Genomic DNA, 13,891 nt, shown 5'->3' with positions numbered 1-13,891 from the left:
GCCTCCTGTTGGGTGCACAGCCTACATCAGCTGAAAATAAATCACCATGTAGTACCCAGCAACAGTTCTTACCTTTGTCTTCAGCTTCTGAATCTCAGCTTCGGTGACTGCATGTTTGATTTGCAACTGAAAATTGAAACCACAAAGCAAATTAAGTGAGCTGCAAGTGCAAAGGCTCCAATGTTTTTAGAAGAGACTTCTGCGCTGCCACCTGAATCCTGTAGCACACAGCAGAAGGCCCACAGAAGTGCTGCAGTGCAGTAGACTGTAAATTAAAATATCTAGCTTGGAAAATGACTCAGTCTATGCAAGTTAATTAAAGAAAGCATTGCTGGCTGGCCACTCGGAATATCAGATCAGTATATATCCCATCTGCCCAGGCAACTCAAAATGTCTTGGAGGACAAAGAAGAAACACCAGTTGTTATAGTCAGTGTGGTGGGTAGCCTGGATGTGAACGTCCCACAGCGCACAAGTATTCTTAGAAAGCCTCACTGCGTGGATTAAGCAGGCTTGTCACAGAGGGCAGCTAACTCAGAGATGAGGCGATTACAAGACTCTAATACCACAGAGGAGATGACATCCCCACCTGCTGCAGCCATGAACTCAATCTACACTTAACGAACAGGGACAGATTTGAGGGCAAAAGCTACCTTTAAAAAACACACCAAAGAATCAATAACCCCAAACCATTCTTCCAACTTAAGGCTCCATATTTAAGGCTCAGTTCAGACACAATGCCACACTAGGGCTTATCGATTATTTTGTGAAACCAGGATTCAGACAGTCATTCAAATCCTGGTTCACTTTGACCCATGCTAGTTTAATCACCTTTGCTCAGGGCAGGCATTTCTGTAGCCAGGAAATGTACAAGGACTGACACCAGGACTAAGCCAAAAGGCTGGTAAAGTCAGCCGTGTTACTCTGAAGCAACAGAACAAAGTTTGAGTCCAGTGGCACCTTCGTTGATTTTAAAGGTGCATGTAATGATTTAAGGTTTTAAGTGTGTGTTTCTTTAAAAGTTTGGTAAGTTGCAGAAGCACAAGGGGGGGTAAAAGAGGGGGATGAATGATAAGGTGATTGGTTGGTAACTGAGAGCACATGGGCAGAGCCAAGAAGTGTGTGTGTGGAGAGAGAGAAGGCAGAAGTTATCAGGCTGTCAGCAGTAAACAGTCAGCTGTGGTCTACAGTGGCCCCGGTCACACGGGAGGATTTGCCATGGGAGAGGGACGGATCGGGGGGCACATCAAGCGGGCGCGATCATACTGCAACATCTGGGAAGTGGAGTGCACCCATCCCCGATCCGTCCCTTCCGGGCGAAACCATGCATCAAAAAGGTAGCACCAAAACAGTACTACTTACTGGTTGACGCGCAGCACGGGCGGGCGTCTGATCGCCGATGCGCCCGTCTCCCCGCAGCACCCGAGTCCCTATTGAACTGTGCATGCACGCGCATGCGCAACAGACTCACCTCCTCTCTTGTTCGTGGCTCCCCCCCCGTTGGTGGCTTCCTCCCCGGCATGTGATCATGCCAGGGAGCAACTGCGTGGCAGCTCGGGGGATCTGTCTGATCCCACAGCCGCGCTTCTCTTTTGTTGCGGCTCTAAAAAGCCGCACTTCAGCCGTGCCTTTCCCCCCTGGTGTGACCAGGGCCAGTGTCTAGAAAAAGCAGTCTTCTAATTAGAATCCCATATAGTGCTGTGAAAAGCATTTAAGATTCTAAAGAGGAAAGTAGAACACTTATAGAGGCCATATTAGAGACTAGAGAGAGTCAACTCCTAATATTATCAAAGTATTATAAGAGTGTGAGAGAAAGAAGTTGACAAAAAACTGAGTTAAAAAGGGAAAGATTAAACTGAGCAAAATAAAATAAAGACTGCTCAAAGTACTTTTTGAAGAGAAAGGAGTTTGAAAGAGAGGAGTGACTGTGAGGAGAAAAAGTGTGACACCTCAGTCAGATGATATTAACATACACTTTTATTTACTGAAGAACAGTTGTTAAACATCCTGAAACCAATATATTTCTTGTACAAAACAGGTTTATTTTGTTTTATGAAAACCTAAAGTTATATGCGATTACAATACAACAGCCTCATCTTCAGGACCACATAGTCCAATGAAGGGGCCTTAGAGCTTGCGTACAATACTGTGGAAAAGGTTAATTAATAAGACTGAAATTAAATTCATTGCAGCAGCATTACACACATTGAATGAGAGAAAGAAATAAGAAGAAATTTAAAAACACATAGTATCTACCCACAAATTAAAAAGAGTAGTTGTGACAGTGCCACTGGACTCACACTTTGTTTCAAAATACTTGTGTTTGTATATCACTTGAAAACACAGTTAAGACTAACTGTGGCCAATGAATCAACATTCAACCTTGGCTTCAGATCCTGGTTTGATGGACCCTAGTTAAATTATAGTTAGCAGAGCAGCCCGTATTCATATGACCACACTAACCAAGGTTAGTTTAATGAATGGTTTTACATAATGTCTGAACCAAGGCCTATTGTTCAATCTATGATTTTAAACCAATCAAAGCTTCTCTCTGAATCTTGATATTTCAAGACTTCATTCACACAAAGAAACAGGATAGTGGTTTTATGAAATCTATACCATTACAGTCTACCACTATGCTTCTGATCAACCACGATACAAGAATGGATCCTGCACATGTGGTGATTTTCAACACATGACACCAAATCACAGATCTCCATTCCATCACACTAGTGTAAACGGTCGAAGTAGATAGTGTGCAGCAGTGCGGTGCAACAGATGGAGCTATGTGGTGAAATGTGGCACATAAACAGTTTCTATCCTCCCTCCAATTGTACCTGAAAAATAATCTTACTAGCAGTAAAGCTCATTGTAAAAGCAATACAATGAGTTCTAGAAAGATGTGATGTGTAATGAATATATCAGCTGGAAGCTGGTTAAGTACATATTAACAGTATCTCTCCTTATATATAATTGAGACGTGGGGTGGCACTTTCTGAACATTCTCCACTTCAGCCAGTTGTTCCTGCACTCCTCCTGTTTGTGCATGTGCCTACGTAGATCTGTCTGTGACTGTCTGTATTTCTGCTTTGCAGCATGTCTTGGGTTTTTGGCTTCCTGTTTTCTGTGTGTCTGGTCCCATCTTCTATCTCTGCTTGTGTGTGTATCCATTGGCTTTTTTGTGATAAGTTGGGCTGGTCCCCCCCCCTGCCTCCGCCACACTGACAGTTGTTTACTTGGCAGGGGGGGGGGTTATTCTGGAAAGTGTTGCCTCTGCAAACTTGGCTTGAAGGCTAAAGATGGTGGGTTTTGTCCCCTGAGGGAATCAATCATTTTGACTGATTCAGTAGCTGTGTTCACTGGAGTGAAGCAACCGTCTTCTGAGGAAAGTTTTGGTGGGCGGGACTCAGGCAATGCAGCCAGTGGATAGGGACAGCTTCTGAGTGACAAATCTTGGAGCCAACTGATTTAGAGGTGTGTGGAATGTTCAGAAAGTGCCACCCCGCGTCTCAATTATATATAAGGAGAGATATTCAAGTGAACCTTATTTAGTATGTTCAGCAAGTAACAATAATCATATTCCCAAAATAGTTTTGTAATTTACAATCTGGCTCAGGAACAGTGTTTTACTGTGTTCATACAGGGTTTCCTATTACAAATACAGGACAAACAAGGACCACTTGAGCCAAAAACAACACAACAGACTCCACCAGACTACAAGCTTCAGCAAGTCTGTCTGCCTGCATATAAAAAAGAATCCTCTGACACTGAAAAGGCTTTTTAAAAAAATCACGTTGTTTTGCAACATACTACGTGTGTGTGTGTGTGTGTGTATGGTACTAACTGAATTAAGGTAAAAGACAGTACTCAATCAATAAATCTGGAGACCCCAAGAATGCTTTGCACACCTCCTGTGCCAGTCAAGCCATTCTACTGTTACAGCCATAATGCTAGGTAGAAGGGCCAAAAGGATTTTAAGCTCCTTTGCTTTGCTCTTCAGAGGCAAAGGAAAAAGAAATGACTATTCTATTGGCTTCAGGGCAATTTCTAGAACAGTAGGGATCAGACCAGGTGCAGCTACCTTCTCAGTCAGAAGACAATAAAATATGATGGCCTGCAAGGATACCAGAGCACAGGAAAAAGATGAACATGGAAAAGCCAGCACCATATCGACAAGCAACACCCCCTCCTTAGCCACTTATTGCACCTGCTCTCAAGCATTGGGGGGGGGGGAGAGATGCAGAGAAAGCCCATCTTAGGTGTTACCAGTCAGGCTTGATAGCAAAGAGCCCCTTGAGAGCCTTATTTACTCATTTGTTTATTTATATCCAGCAAGCTTCTATTGCAGAATGGGGATTCAGACCTTGGTCTCCCAGTCCCAGATCTTAGGCCAAAACTCTAACCACTTCACTGCTTTGTATTGCCAGGCACTGGTTGGATTCTCAAGATTCTGGAGCTCCCAAAGTTTGATTCAGTTACCAATACCAAACTACTACTATTTTGGGGAAGCAAACATAACTTCCAAAGTTCAGGGACTGAAGACTGTTCCACACAGAAAACTCTCACTTTCATGTGAGAGGGAGGGTATTTTGACACATACACTTGTATTTTGTACATATAGAAAAACAGGCATGTGAGTGTGCTTACCACAGATGACAATGAACATTGGGAGTGCAGAAGGGATTGTTTTTTGCAAGTGTGTCTTGTGTGAAGTGACACTCACTATTCATTCACGTTTCTGCCTTTCCCATTTACATACACAGTGAAAGGGATTTGTTTTACATGAGAAGAAATAAGTTACAGGTTAAGTGGTCTGGGGATTGCTGGAGTCCCCCTCCCCATCTTCCCTGGCTGAGTTTCATGCTCTTTTTCTCAGCTGGGCTTCCTTCCAATATCAGAGCTCAGTTGCAGAAAGGTGCTTCAAGCCACAAAGCACAGCAGGGTAAGGCAGGGACCCACTATTTCATGTGAAAAATAGATCCCTGCACTCCTTGCTTTGTACGTGAATGAGGTACATGTGTGAATAAATATACATGGTAGCCCCACCACATCTAGCTCTGCCACAAGATAAAGGAGATGCAATAGTTATCCCAGACATATCTTCCATTTGACTTCACTGAGGAACTAACAGCACCTTCCAATCATGACCTATTTTGGAATCTAAAGCCATCTGGCCCAAAGTAATGACATGCTTCTTTTTTCCAGGCAATGATTGTTCTTAAGACAATATGGTCAAGTATACTGTACTGCAATATTCACTTGCAGAGACGTCATTTTTAGGGTATAAAATAAAGCCCAAGACATTTAATCTGAATTTAGAAGTGGAGATTATATACACAGGTATTTTAAATGCAGTATTTACATCCTGGGATTCTGTTGTAAAAGCACAGTCGAAAAGGAAAGCTGAATAGTTGTCAGCCGGCTTAACAGGGAAGAGAAGCTGGATAAAATTATAGCTGATTCTTTGGCACCAAGCCCTTAACCACTTACTCACAAGGACTTTCACTGAAAACAACATAGCCACCTCCGAAAGTGGTTTTGAAAAAGCAGAATTTGCTTTAATAAATAGCATTAGCATGTTTGTGAATCACTGTCAAAACAGCAGTACATCATGACCCATTCCTGCAATGAATGTTTAAAAGACCTGGCAAAACTTGTCTCACTTAGTTCATGCTATTTGCATACATTGATTTTACAAGCCAGTGGGAAATCAATTCAAATCATTCAGAGACAGAAGCCCAGATCACTGAACAAATGAGATGATGTGAATCAATACCGTCTGAATATCAGTGCCAAACTCTCCAGGCTCACCTCTTTGAATTTGTGAGCCAATTTGCTGGTGTCCAGTTCTGTCGGGGAAAACGTGTCATCATTTTCGGGAAGCTCAAACACTTCAATTGCCATATCGCCTCCTGGAAGGATGGGTCCCATATCATCATCATCTTCATCTGTCGCATATTCCCCTGTCTTAGTGGCAGAGAATTGAAGCATTTATGGCATCTACTTTCATCAGTGACAGATACAGCATTTACTGCATTACAATTTACAAAACCAATCTACACCGCAAATAAAATGAGTAATTTGAACAAAGAGGCAGGAGCAGATAACAAGGGGTAGAATATTTTATAGAAATATGCCAAGGAGGTGCAGTTTCTGAATCCTAGAAGTACATCAGAAGATGAATAGCTAAGAAAACAAGATATTTTTTAAAAAATGTACTGTGTCCTTTTTCTGAACAGCTTGGAGAGAAAAGACATGATCACATGGCTTTTATTACTTCTCACATTTTGTGATGCGTGTCCCAGCCTTCCTCCAAGGTTATCTTAATTTCTCTTTGAAACAACTTTATTAGGCAGAGAACCAGTTCCTACACTGCCCTTTAAAATAATGGATCTCAATTGTAGCAGCCCCTGGATTGGACTCTGAGTCAGGGTCCCTGCCTATAGCTAGGGAGACTTCTTTTGTCCTTTACTTTGGCTAGTTAGTAAAGTGCCCAACTTCCTCTTTTCATGCTGAAGAGACAAAGACCTTATGGCCCTGCTCATGCATACATGGACGTTTTCTCTTCTCCTCAGTGGAGTTGCCCCAGAACAGTTTCTCTGTGGGCAGAAGTATGCCCACCAGGTTAAAAACATGGCATGGGGGAGGGGGACAATGAAGCCCTTTCTCCATGCATGCCACAGCCTCAATCAAAATTGGCCATTGTACATGCAGGAATTGAGGGGAACCCACAGCTCACACCTGACCTACATAAGATGGAGACCCCAGACCCAGCATTTGTAATCTATAATGTGTGAATCAGCCACTGTCAAAGGTGAAATGGGATCTCAAAAATTGCTTTCCCCCTTTAATTACTAAGTCATTCTTGTTTGCCTATACCACTGTCCATTTAATCTATCCATTTAGCCAAGCTCTAGCCTAACTTATGCAAGTAGGTGAAACCCTATTTATGACACTTCCATGTCACAAGAACATGAAGGGTAGAAAAGCCAATGAAGAGTTGGAAAAACATCATGTTCGCTCAAATCTTTGAAGTATCTTCTTTGCAGAATTGTCCATCAGACCTCATGGATTCTACCTCCTGTTAAAACCCCACAGAAGTTACTATGAAAATCAGTTCAGAAGTTTGTTTTAGTATGGTGAGGCTAGAATGTCTACAGCTGTTTGTAATTTCTACCGGGTTAGAAAAAGCAAAGCAATACATAGTTTCACTGAAGGACTTCCATTTATAAGGTTTGAATAAAGACCCCACCAAGCATCAGAGGATCTATGGCTACCACTGGCCCTCTCTGGTAACATCTAATAACCAAAATACATGATGTGAGGTCCTTACTTTCAGGGAATCCTCATCCATAGTCCAATTCACTCAGTTCCCTTTGCAGGGGGAACGAGAAAACAGTAAATAGGATGACATCATATCACATGGTTTCCTTTGCAAAATGATTCAAAGAAGATGTATGGTAGATGCATGCGTTGGTAGTAGCCATTTGTTTCTGCTCACAACAATTAAAACACATTTCCCAGGTTTCTCTAGTAGTATCTAACTTGCTTCAATGAAACTGTGTAAAGATTTCCAGGATTCCCTCAAGCAACCTTCCACCTTCTAGGTTAAACAAATGTAGTTAACTCCACCAACCCAAATAATCTCAGACAAACACAAGAAATATCTCAACACGGGATCATCTTTTGCCTCTCTGAGGGACTGCAGCATTAGTAGTGCTTAAGAAATTAGGCAGACTCAAAAAGCCATTTATTAAATTGTATTAAGTACATAGTATAGCAAGTGACAAATAAGAGACAAATTATTTTCTTCACAAACCTTTTTAAGGTAACAGTTGTTATTTTTACTGTAGTTGTCTAAGATTCCATGAAATTCTCTCTCAGTACTCTAAAAGATTTGACAACAAACATTAAATAACAGCTCTTCTGTGCAATAATATTATGGTCAATAATGTCATGTATTTTGCTTACCCTTTACAATCATCTAGTGGATAATTATACACAAACCAAAGACCTAAAGACTGCTGCTTGGTTTCTTGGGCCCACAGGGTAAAATATAGATATGGAAAGCTCAACTGACTGGCACTTCTCAGAAGGGGTACCTTCTTGTGACGTGCTTATATTTGGGTAAGATATTTTCAAAAAGTCAAAAGTCAAATACCTTTAATAGCATAGCAGTAAGATACATAGATGTACAATAACACGGCATGGATATATAAGACATTATAAGCAATATGAATCAATCCTTTACTAGAATAGATCTATCTTTCACTACTTCGGTAAGAAACTTGGCCACTATAGCTGTAATATTAGGATTAGCATCCTTTAGTAGATTTTGAATAACTTTTTCCCTATTAGAACTATAATTAGGAGGAAATAAAGATGACAATAATTCTTTGCGTAAGACTGAGTGAAATTGACAGTCAAACATAATATGATACATTGAGTCCACAGATTTTAAAGGACAAGAACATAACCCTTCATGAAAGGGAATTTTCTTAAACCGACCTGAAAGCTCTTTTGAAGGGAACACATTTAGTCAGGCTAGTGTAAAGGCTCTACGGTGCGAAGGCTGGACTAAGTTGTGAAGATAATGGGCCATCTGGCCATATTGAATTGGGAGATTCAACTGAGCCTGAGAAAATATGCTAAATTGTGTAGGACGTAAGACTTGAAGTTCCAGGTCAAGCAGTCTCCGTTTAATAATCTGGAAAATAGAGACTTCATCCAGTGAGTAGAAATACTCTAAGGATAAGCCAATTTGACTAATCTTCTCCCTTTGCTCAGAAATACTCAAGTTTAATCTTCTCAATATATGCCAGCCAGGATGGGGTAAGATATTTTAACGGACTCAAGTAATTGTTCACCTTTAATTATCTATGCAGCCATAATGGATGGTGATATAATTTTCTGTTAAGTTAGACAATGTCAAAATACTAGCTATGTTTTAATAAAAGATTAAAATAATTTTAATTTTAAAGATTAAATTAAATTTTAAATACTAAAATAGTTTTAATAAAATATTAAAATGGAAGCAGAGATTTTCGAATAGTATCACTTGTGTCGTATACTAGACCCACCACAAACCTAAAACGTTGAGGTGTACCTCTGGCCAGGAATTAAATGAACTGATACAGGAAAACTAACTAGATGCCTGGGGCTTTATAAGTGCATGCTTATATCTGAATCAGGCCTGACCATACAGAATATTATTGGGCCAGAATCTATTTTGTGTCGCACACCAGTTTGAGTTAGACCAGTGGGTCAAATATATACAACAATAGTTGATCTAATGATAGTTGATATATACAACGATAGTTGATCCTGTTAAGTCATTGAGAGTTTTAAGGAAATAAGAAACCAATATGCAGAGCAATGACTGAAATGTACATTCTGAAAAATGAAGAGGTAGGCAAATAGGATTTCAGTACATGAGTTTTAGTAAGGACTGCATGCTAGTCCATATTCATGTAGATGTGAAAGAGCATAGACCTCATTATAGAACTTGCCAATTAACATCACACACACAAACACACATATATAAATAAAATGTGTTGTTCCATATGTGTGTGTGTAGGAGCAGATAAAATATGTATCATGGTTGTACCCATCTCCCTTCCACACATTCAAAACTAATTACAGGAAGATAAAAATAATCCTCTTCCTGGAGAGAAAATAGTGCCTCTGTGTATTAACAAATCCCACTCTTAATAGAGGCAACATGATCTTCAACAAGAAACAAAAGAGTTCCAAAAATGTCATTCATCATGACCAATGGAATACAAGGTAATTTTTAATTCAGGTAATGTACTAGTTATAAGTTTTTATTCCTAATTATATAAATATTGCTTTTCTCTCTCTTTTTTTCTAGACTAGAGGCAAGAAACTCCTTTAGTATTAAGGCATATAGGTGAGTTAGTTGCAGGTTTTGAGAGCTAAAGATAATGTGCCAATTTCAGTTACATGGAATTTACATAACTTACATCTAATTTTTATGAACACAGAAAATGGCAAACTATATAGTAGAAAAGAGGCCACATGAAGGTCTGTTCAGCCAATAAGTTTTCCTTGAGAATACACCTGTTATGATCTTGGAAAGGAACCTCGGCCTCATACAGATCATTTCCTGTTAATTTTTTGCTAAACCTTTGGGAAGATTATACAAAGATAACCAAGAATTCTTTCCATTTTCTCTATCTACAGCAATGGGAATGAGATAGGAACTGTGAAAACCCAGGCCTGTTCCCACTATCATCCTAGGAAGAACCTTAGAGACAAAGTACTGTCTGAACAGGGCTTGGAATTTTTTTCCTCCAATTTGACTTTGTTAATTTGTTGTAGAAAATATCTATATAAATGTGTTGTACACAGTGACAACCAAGATAATATAAACAGGAGTTGGGAACTAAGAAACTCTCTGGCTTGGTAAATACAAATAGCTGCTACATCAAATACATTCACAAGAAACATTTACCATGAAAAACTGCAGTTTCTGTATCAAATGAATGTGATTCAGCCTCGAAAAGTCATGAAAGTTGGGACTCCCTTGTTTCTTATTCTTTAGCAATTTTGATGACCACTTTCCAAAACTGTGAGGATTGGAAATTTTTTAAAATCCAAGTAGAGTTCACAGGATTAAGGATTTGAGAACAGTATAAGAATGTTTCGAGGAACACACACATAAGGAACAATATGTATGCCTAGTTGCTATTTAGGAGAGCAGTTATTCTCTGTAACTCCAGGGTACACCCCCCCAATCTTGCATATTTAAAATGCATTTTTATGTGCACAGCATGGCTGTGATAATGTTCACACATGGGGGGGGAGAGATTTGTTTCAATTGCAAAAGCAACTGTTTCCCACTGTGATTAGACAAAACATCACAGAGCGTGAAATGCAAGTAGACATGGAAAGGGAAGTTACAGCATGAAGTTACAGCAGAAGGAAGGCTAACAAAACACATTACCTCATCATCATCTGCGTCATATTGTGCATAATGTTGTTCCAAGAGTTCTCGCTGGCGACGCTCTTGTTCCAGAGTTTGGCTAATTAACTGAGCCACCTCGCTAACTTGTCCTGGCTTTTCTCGGCCAATTATAAACCTGAGAAGAACAGCAGCAAACACAAATAATTTCCTTTCTCCTACTTAATGCTAAATGTCAAAATGTCTTGCTTAAAAAGCTGGCAGTTACATTAGAACTTCTGTGTACCGGATACAAGCTAACTTAAGTCATGATTGGAAGTTGTTGTTATTGCCCTTGTTGGAGCTCTTTCATGATCCAGTACTATGATGCAGCACCAACACTACAACCATGGATGAAACAATGTTTGCAAAACTTAGGAGCCAGTTGGATTTTCAAGGGGCCATTCTGAGAGAGGGAGAACTGGTGATGTGAATGTCAGGAGAGATTATGCCCCTATCAGTATGTTCCCCAAGCAAGAGAACAACCAAAACTTTTGAGTTGCACAATAGTTTATGTTATTTCGGTTGGGCCTAATAAAAGATATTACATGGAATTTATTTCTTGTTTTGGATTACCTGAGTTAAGGTCTGTGACACAGGCCAGGAGGTGGCTTGATGTTCCTTCTGGGGCTTATGACTGAATTACTAAGTAAGTTTGCATTGGTTATTGTCCAGCAAACCTGGGTTGTTACTTATAGTCATGGATGTGATGCGCTTTGGAGGGGCAAACAAAAAAGCCTTGATTAATGTCCTCCTGGAGAATTAAGGCCACCAGGCAACTCTTTTGAGAGCACCTAGGGGGACTTCCAGCTTTAAGAGCAATACCTTGTTTTACTATCAAACTGTCTGAATTTTCCTCATACCTCTGGCATCTGAAGACCAAAGGATCTTGGGGTGCAAAGAACATGGGTCTCACCGGAGGGGGGAGGCTCAAGGACACCCTTAGGGGCAACACCTGAGCCTTTGGGGAGGGCGGGATATAAATCCAAAAATAAATAAATAAATAAACAAACAAACCTGTAGACAGAAAACAAACCACTGCTAACTCTGGAAAGGTTCTCTTCTGAAGCCAACTTAGTTCAAGCACATTTCATACAAGCAGCTTGTCTCTGTTGATGGATGTTGCATGCAGGAAAAGTGATCAACAAAGCTATCACATATTACACCTGAAACTGGTGATCTTAATGGATCCAGTTACGATCAATGACATTTGGAGACCATCTGAATTCACAAACTGGGTTTCTATCTGTAACTCTTAGGGGAAAGGCAGTGGTTCTCAGTGTGGAAACCAGTTTTCGTTCTGCTGGTGTGCTTAATGCAGTTTTGCGGGGTCTGTAAAACAGCTGTTTCCCTGGGTCTATGGTTGAGAACAACAATGGATTTCATCTTTGATTGGCTGCCTCCCCCCCTTTTCTCCCTCCCGTTTTAGACCAAACAGATTATACACCACTGCCCCCTGAGTTTTATGCCATCTTCTATTATATTGTTAGTTTATAATGTATTTTATCATATATTATTAGGTATTTTATTATATTTATTGTATTTATGTTTTAGAATGTTTTATTATGATGTTACCTGCTCTGAGCCTGGACACAGGGAGAGCAGGATACAAATCCAATAAAATAAATAAATAAAATAAGAGCCTATATTTTCCAGCATATTTTAAATAATACTTTAAAACAGCTTATACTGCCATTATATGCTTCTGTAGTCCTGTGGATGCAGTCCAATAATTTTAAAAGAGCAAATTATTTAATTACATATTCAACTTTATCCCAGTTCTGATTACATAGACAGAAGTCAGCATAAAAAGGGGGCATACTGTTTTGACTCATTACCTGAAAGATTAACCACCAAAACATGAGAATATTTCAATAAACTAGCTAATTATATACTTCCCATAACCAGCTCTGTAGAACTAGACATGTACTTTAGCACCAGCCAGAGATCATTGAGAGCTATACAGAATGATTACATAGAAAATATAATAAACTCCAGAGTCACATTATAGAAATGAAAGGATAATAAGCAAAGTGCACCAGTAAGTTCACTTACGCTAGCCCAACGGAAAGGAACACAAGACATGCAAGATCACTTTTTGGTAGATCATGCATACCTTTTGCTAGTGGTGTCCTAAAATGTGATGTAATAACCAGAATTATATAGTGGTTAGAGTGTTAATCTAGTGTTTGTGAGATCCAGGGTTGAATCTCCACTTTTCCACGGAAGTTTGTTGGGTGACCTTGGGTCAGTGATTCTCTCTTCATTTAACCTTCCACACAGGATTATTGTTGCGAGGATAAAATGAGTGCAAGGTACAATGTTGTAAATGGATTTGGAGAGAAAAAATGGGATACAAATATTAATTAATTGATGCAAAATGTTCTCTTTGAAAAATTGAACCAACTGAATTAAAAGGATGATATCAAATCAAAGGGGGAAAATCAAATCAGCAGTAGAAATACAAATGCTGGCTAGTATTAGAAGCCACTGTGGAGGCAGGACTGGCAGGATCACTAAGGCGTTAATGCTGGGGCAGGCTCCCTCATGGCTTTAAGCACCCTACAACCACTGCTGCACCTGACAGACAACCGCCTGTTAGGTGTAGGAGGTGGGGGAGTGTGTTGGAAGCCATCCCACCTCCTCTCCTACACCTGACAGGCAGCTGCCTGTCCAGTATAGGAGGGGGAGGAGTATTAGAAGCCACTGTGGAGGTGGGGCTGCCCTTGACAGACAACTGCCTGTTAGGTGTAGGTGGTGGGGAGAGTGTGTTGGAAGCCATCCCACCTCCACTCCTACACCTGCCTGCCCAGTGTAGGAGGGGAAGGGGGGAGTATTAGAAGCCACGGTGGAGATGGGGCTGCACCTGACAGACAACTGCCTGTTAGGTGTAGGAGGTGGGGGGAATGTGTTGGAAGCCATCAGAGAG

At 40.3% G+C, this 13,891-nt stretch overlaps 1 protein-coding gene across 1 annotated transcript in view; it reads right to left on the bottom strand.

Moving 5' to 3' along the window:
- PPP1R9A (protein phosphatase 1 regulatory subunit 9A) overlaps positions 1-13,891 on the bottom strand; it is a 195,785-nt gene that overhangs the window by 44,036 nt on the left and 137,858 nt on the right. The window contains exons 5-8 of the mRNA XM_015420199.1: positions 10,966-11,101; positions 7,819-7,887; positions 5,811-5,966; positions 73-126 (exon numbers count right to left, since the gene is read on the bottom strand). Of these exons, the coding sequence (XP_015275685.1) occupies positions 73-126; positions 5,811-5,966; positions 7,819-7,887; positions 10,966-11,101 (415 nt within the window). The remainder of the gene's footprint in view (positions 1-72; positions 127-5,810; positions 5,967-7,818; positions 7,888-10,965; positions 11,102-13,891) is intronic.

The sequence above is a fragment of the Gekko japonicus genome, unplaced genomic scaffold, assembly GCF_001447785.1.
Source record: "Gekko japonicus isolate JY-2015 unplaced genomic scaffold, Gekko_japonicus_V1.1 scaffold154, whole genome shotgun sequence".
Taxonomy (NCBI): domain Eukaryota; kingdom Metazoa; phylum Chordata; class Lepidosauria; order Squamata; family Gekkonidae; genus Gekko; species Gekko japonicus.
The sequence above is the reverse complement of the archived record's forward strand: the minus strand, read 5'-3'. Positions and strand labels throughout refer to the sequence as shown.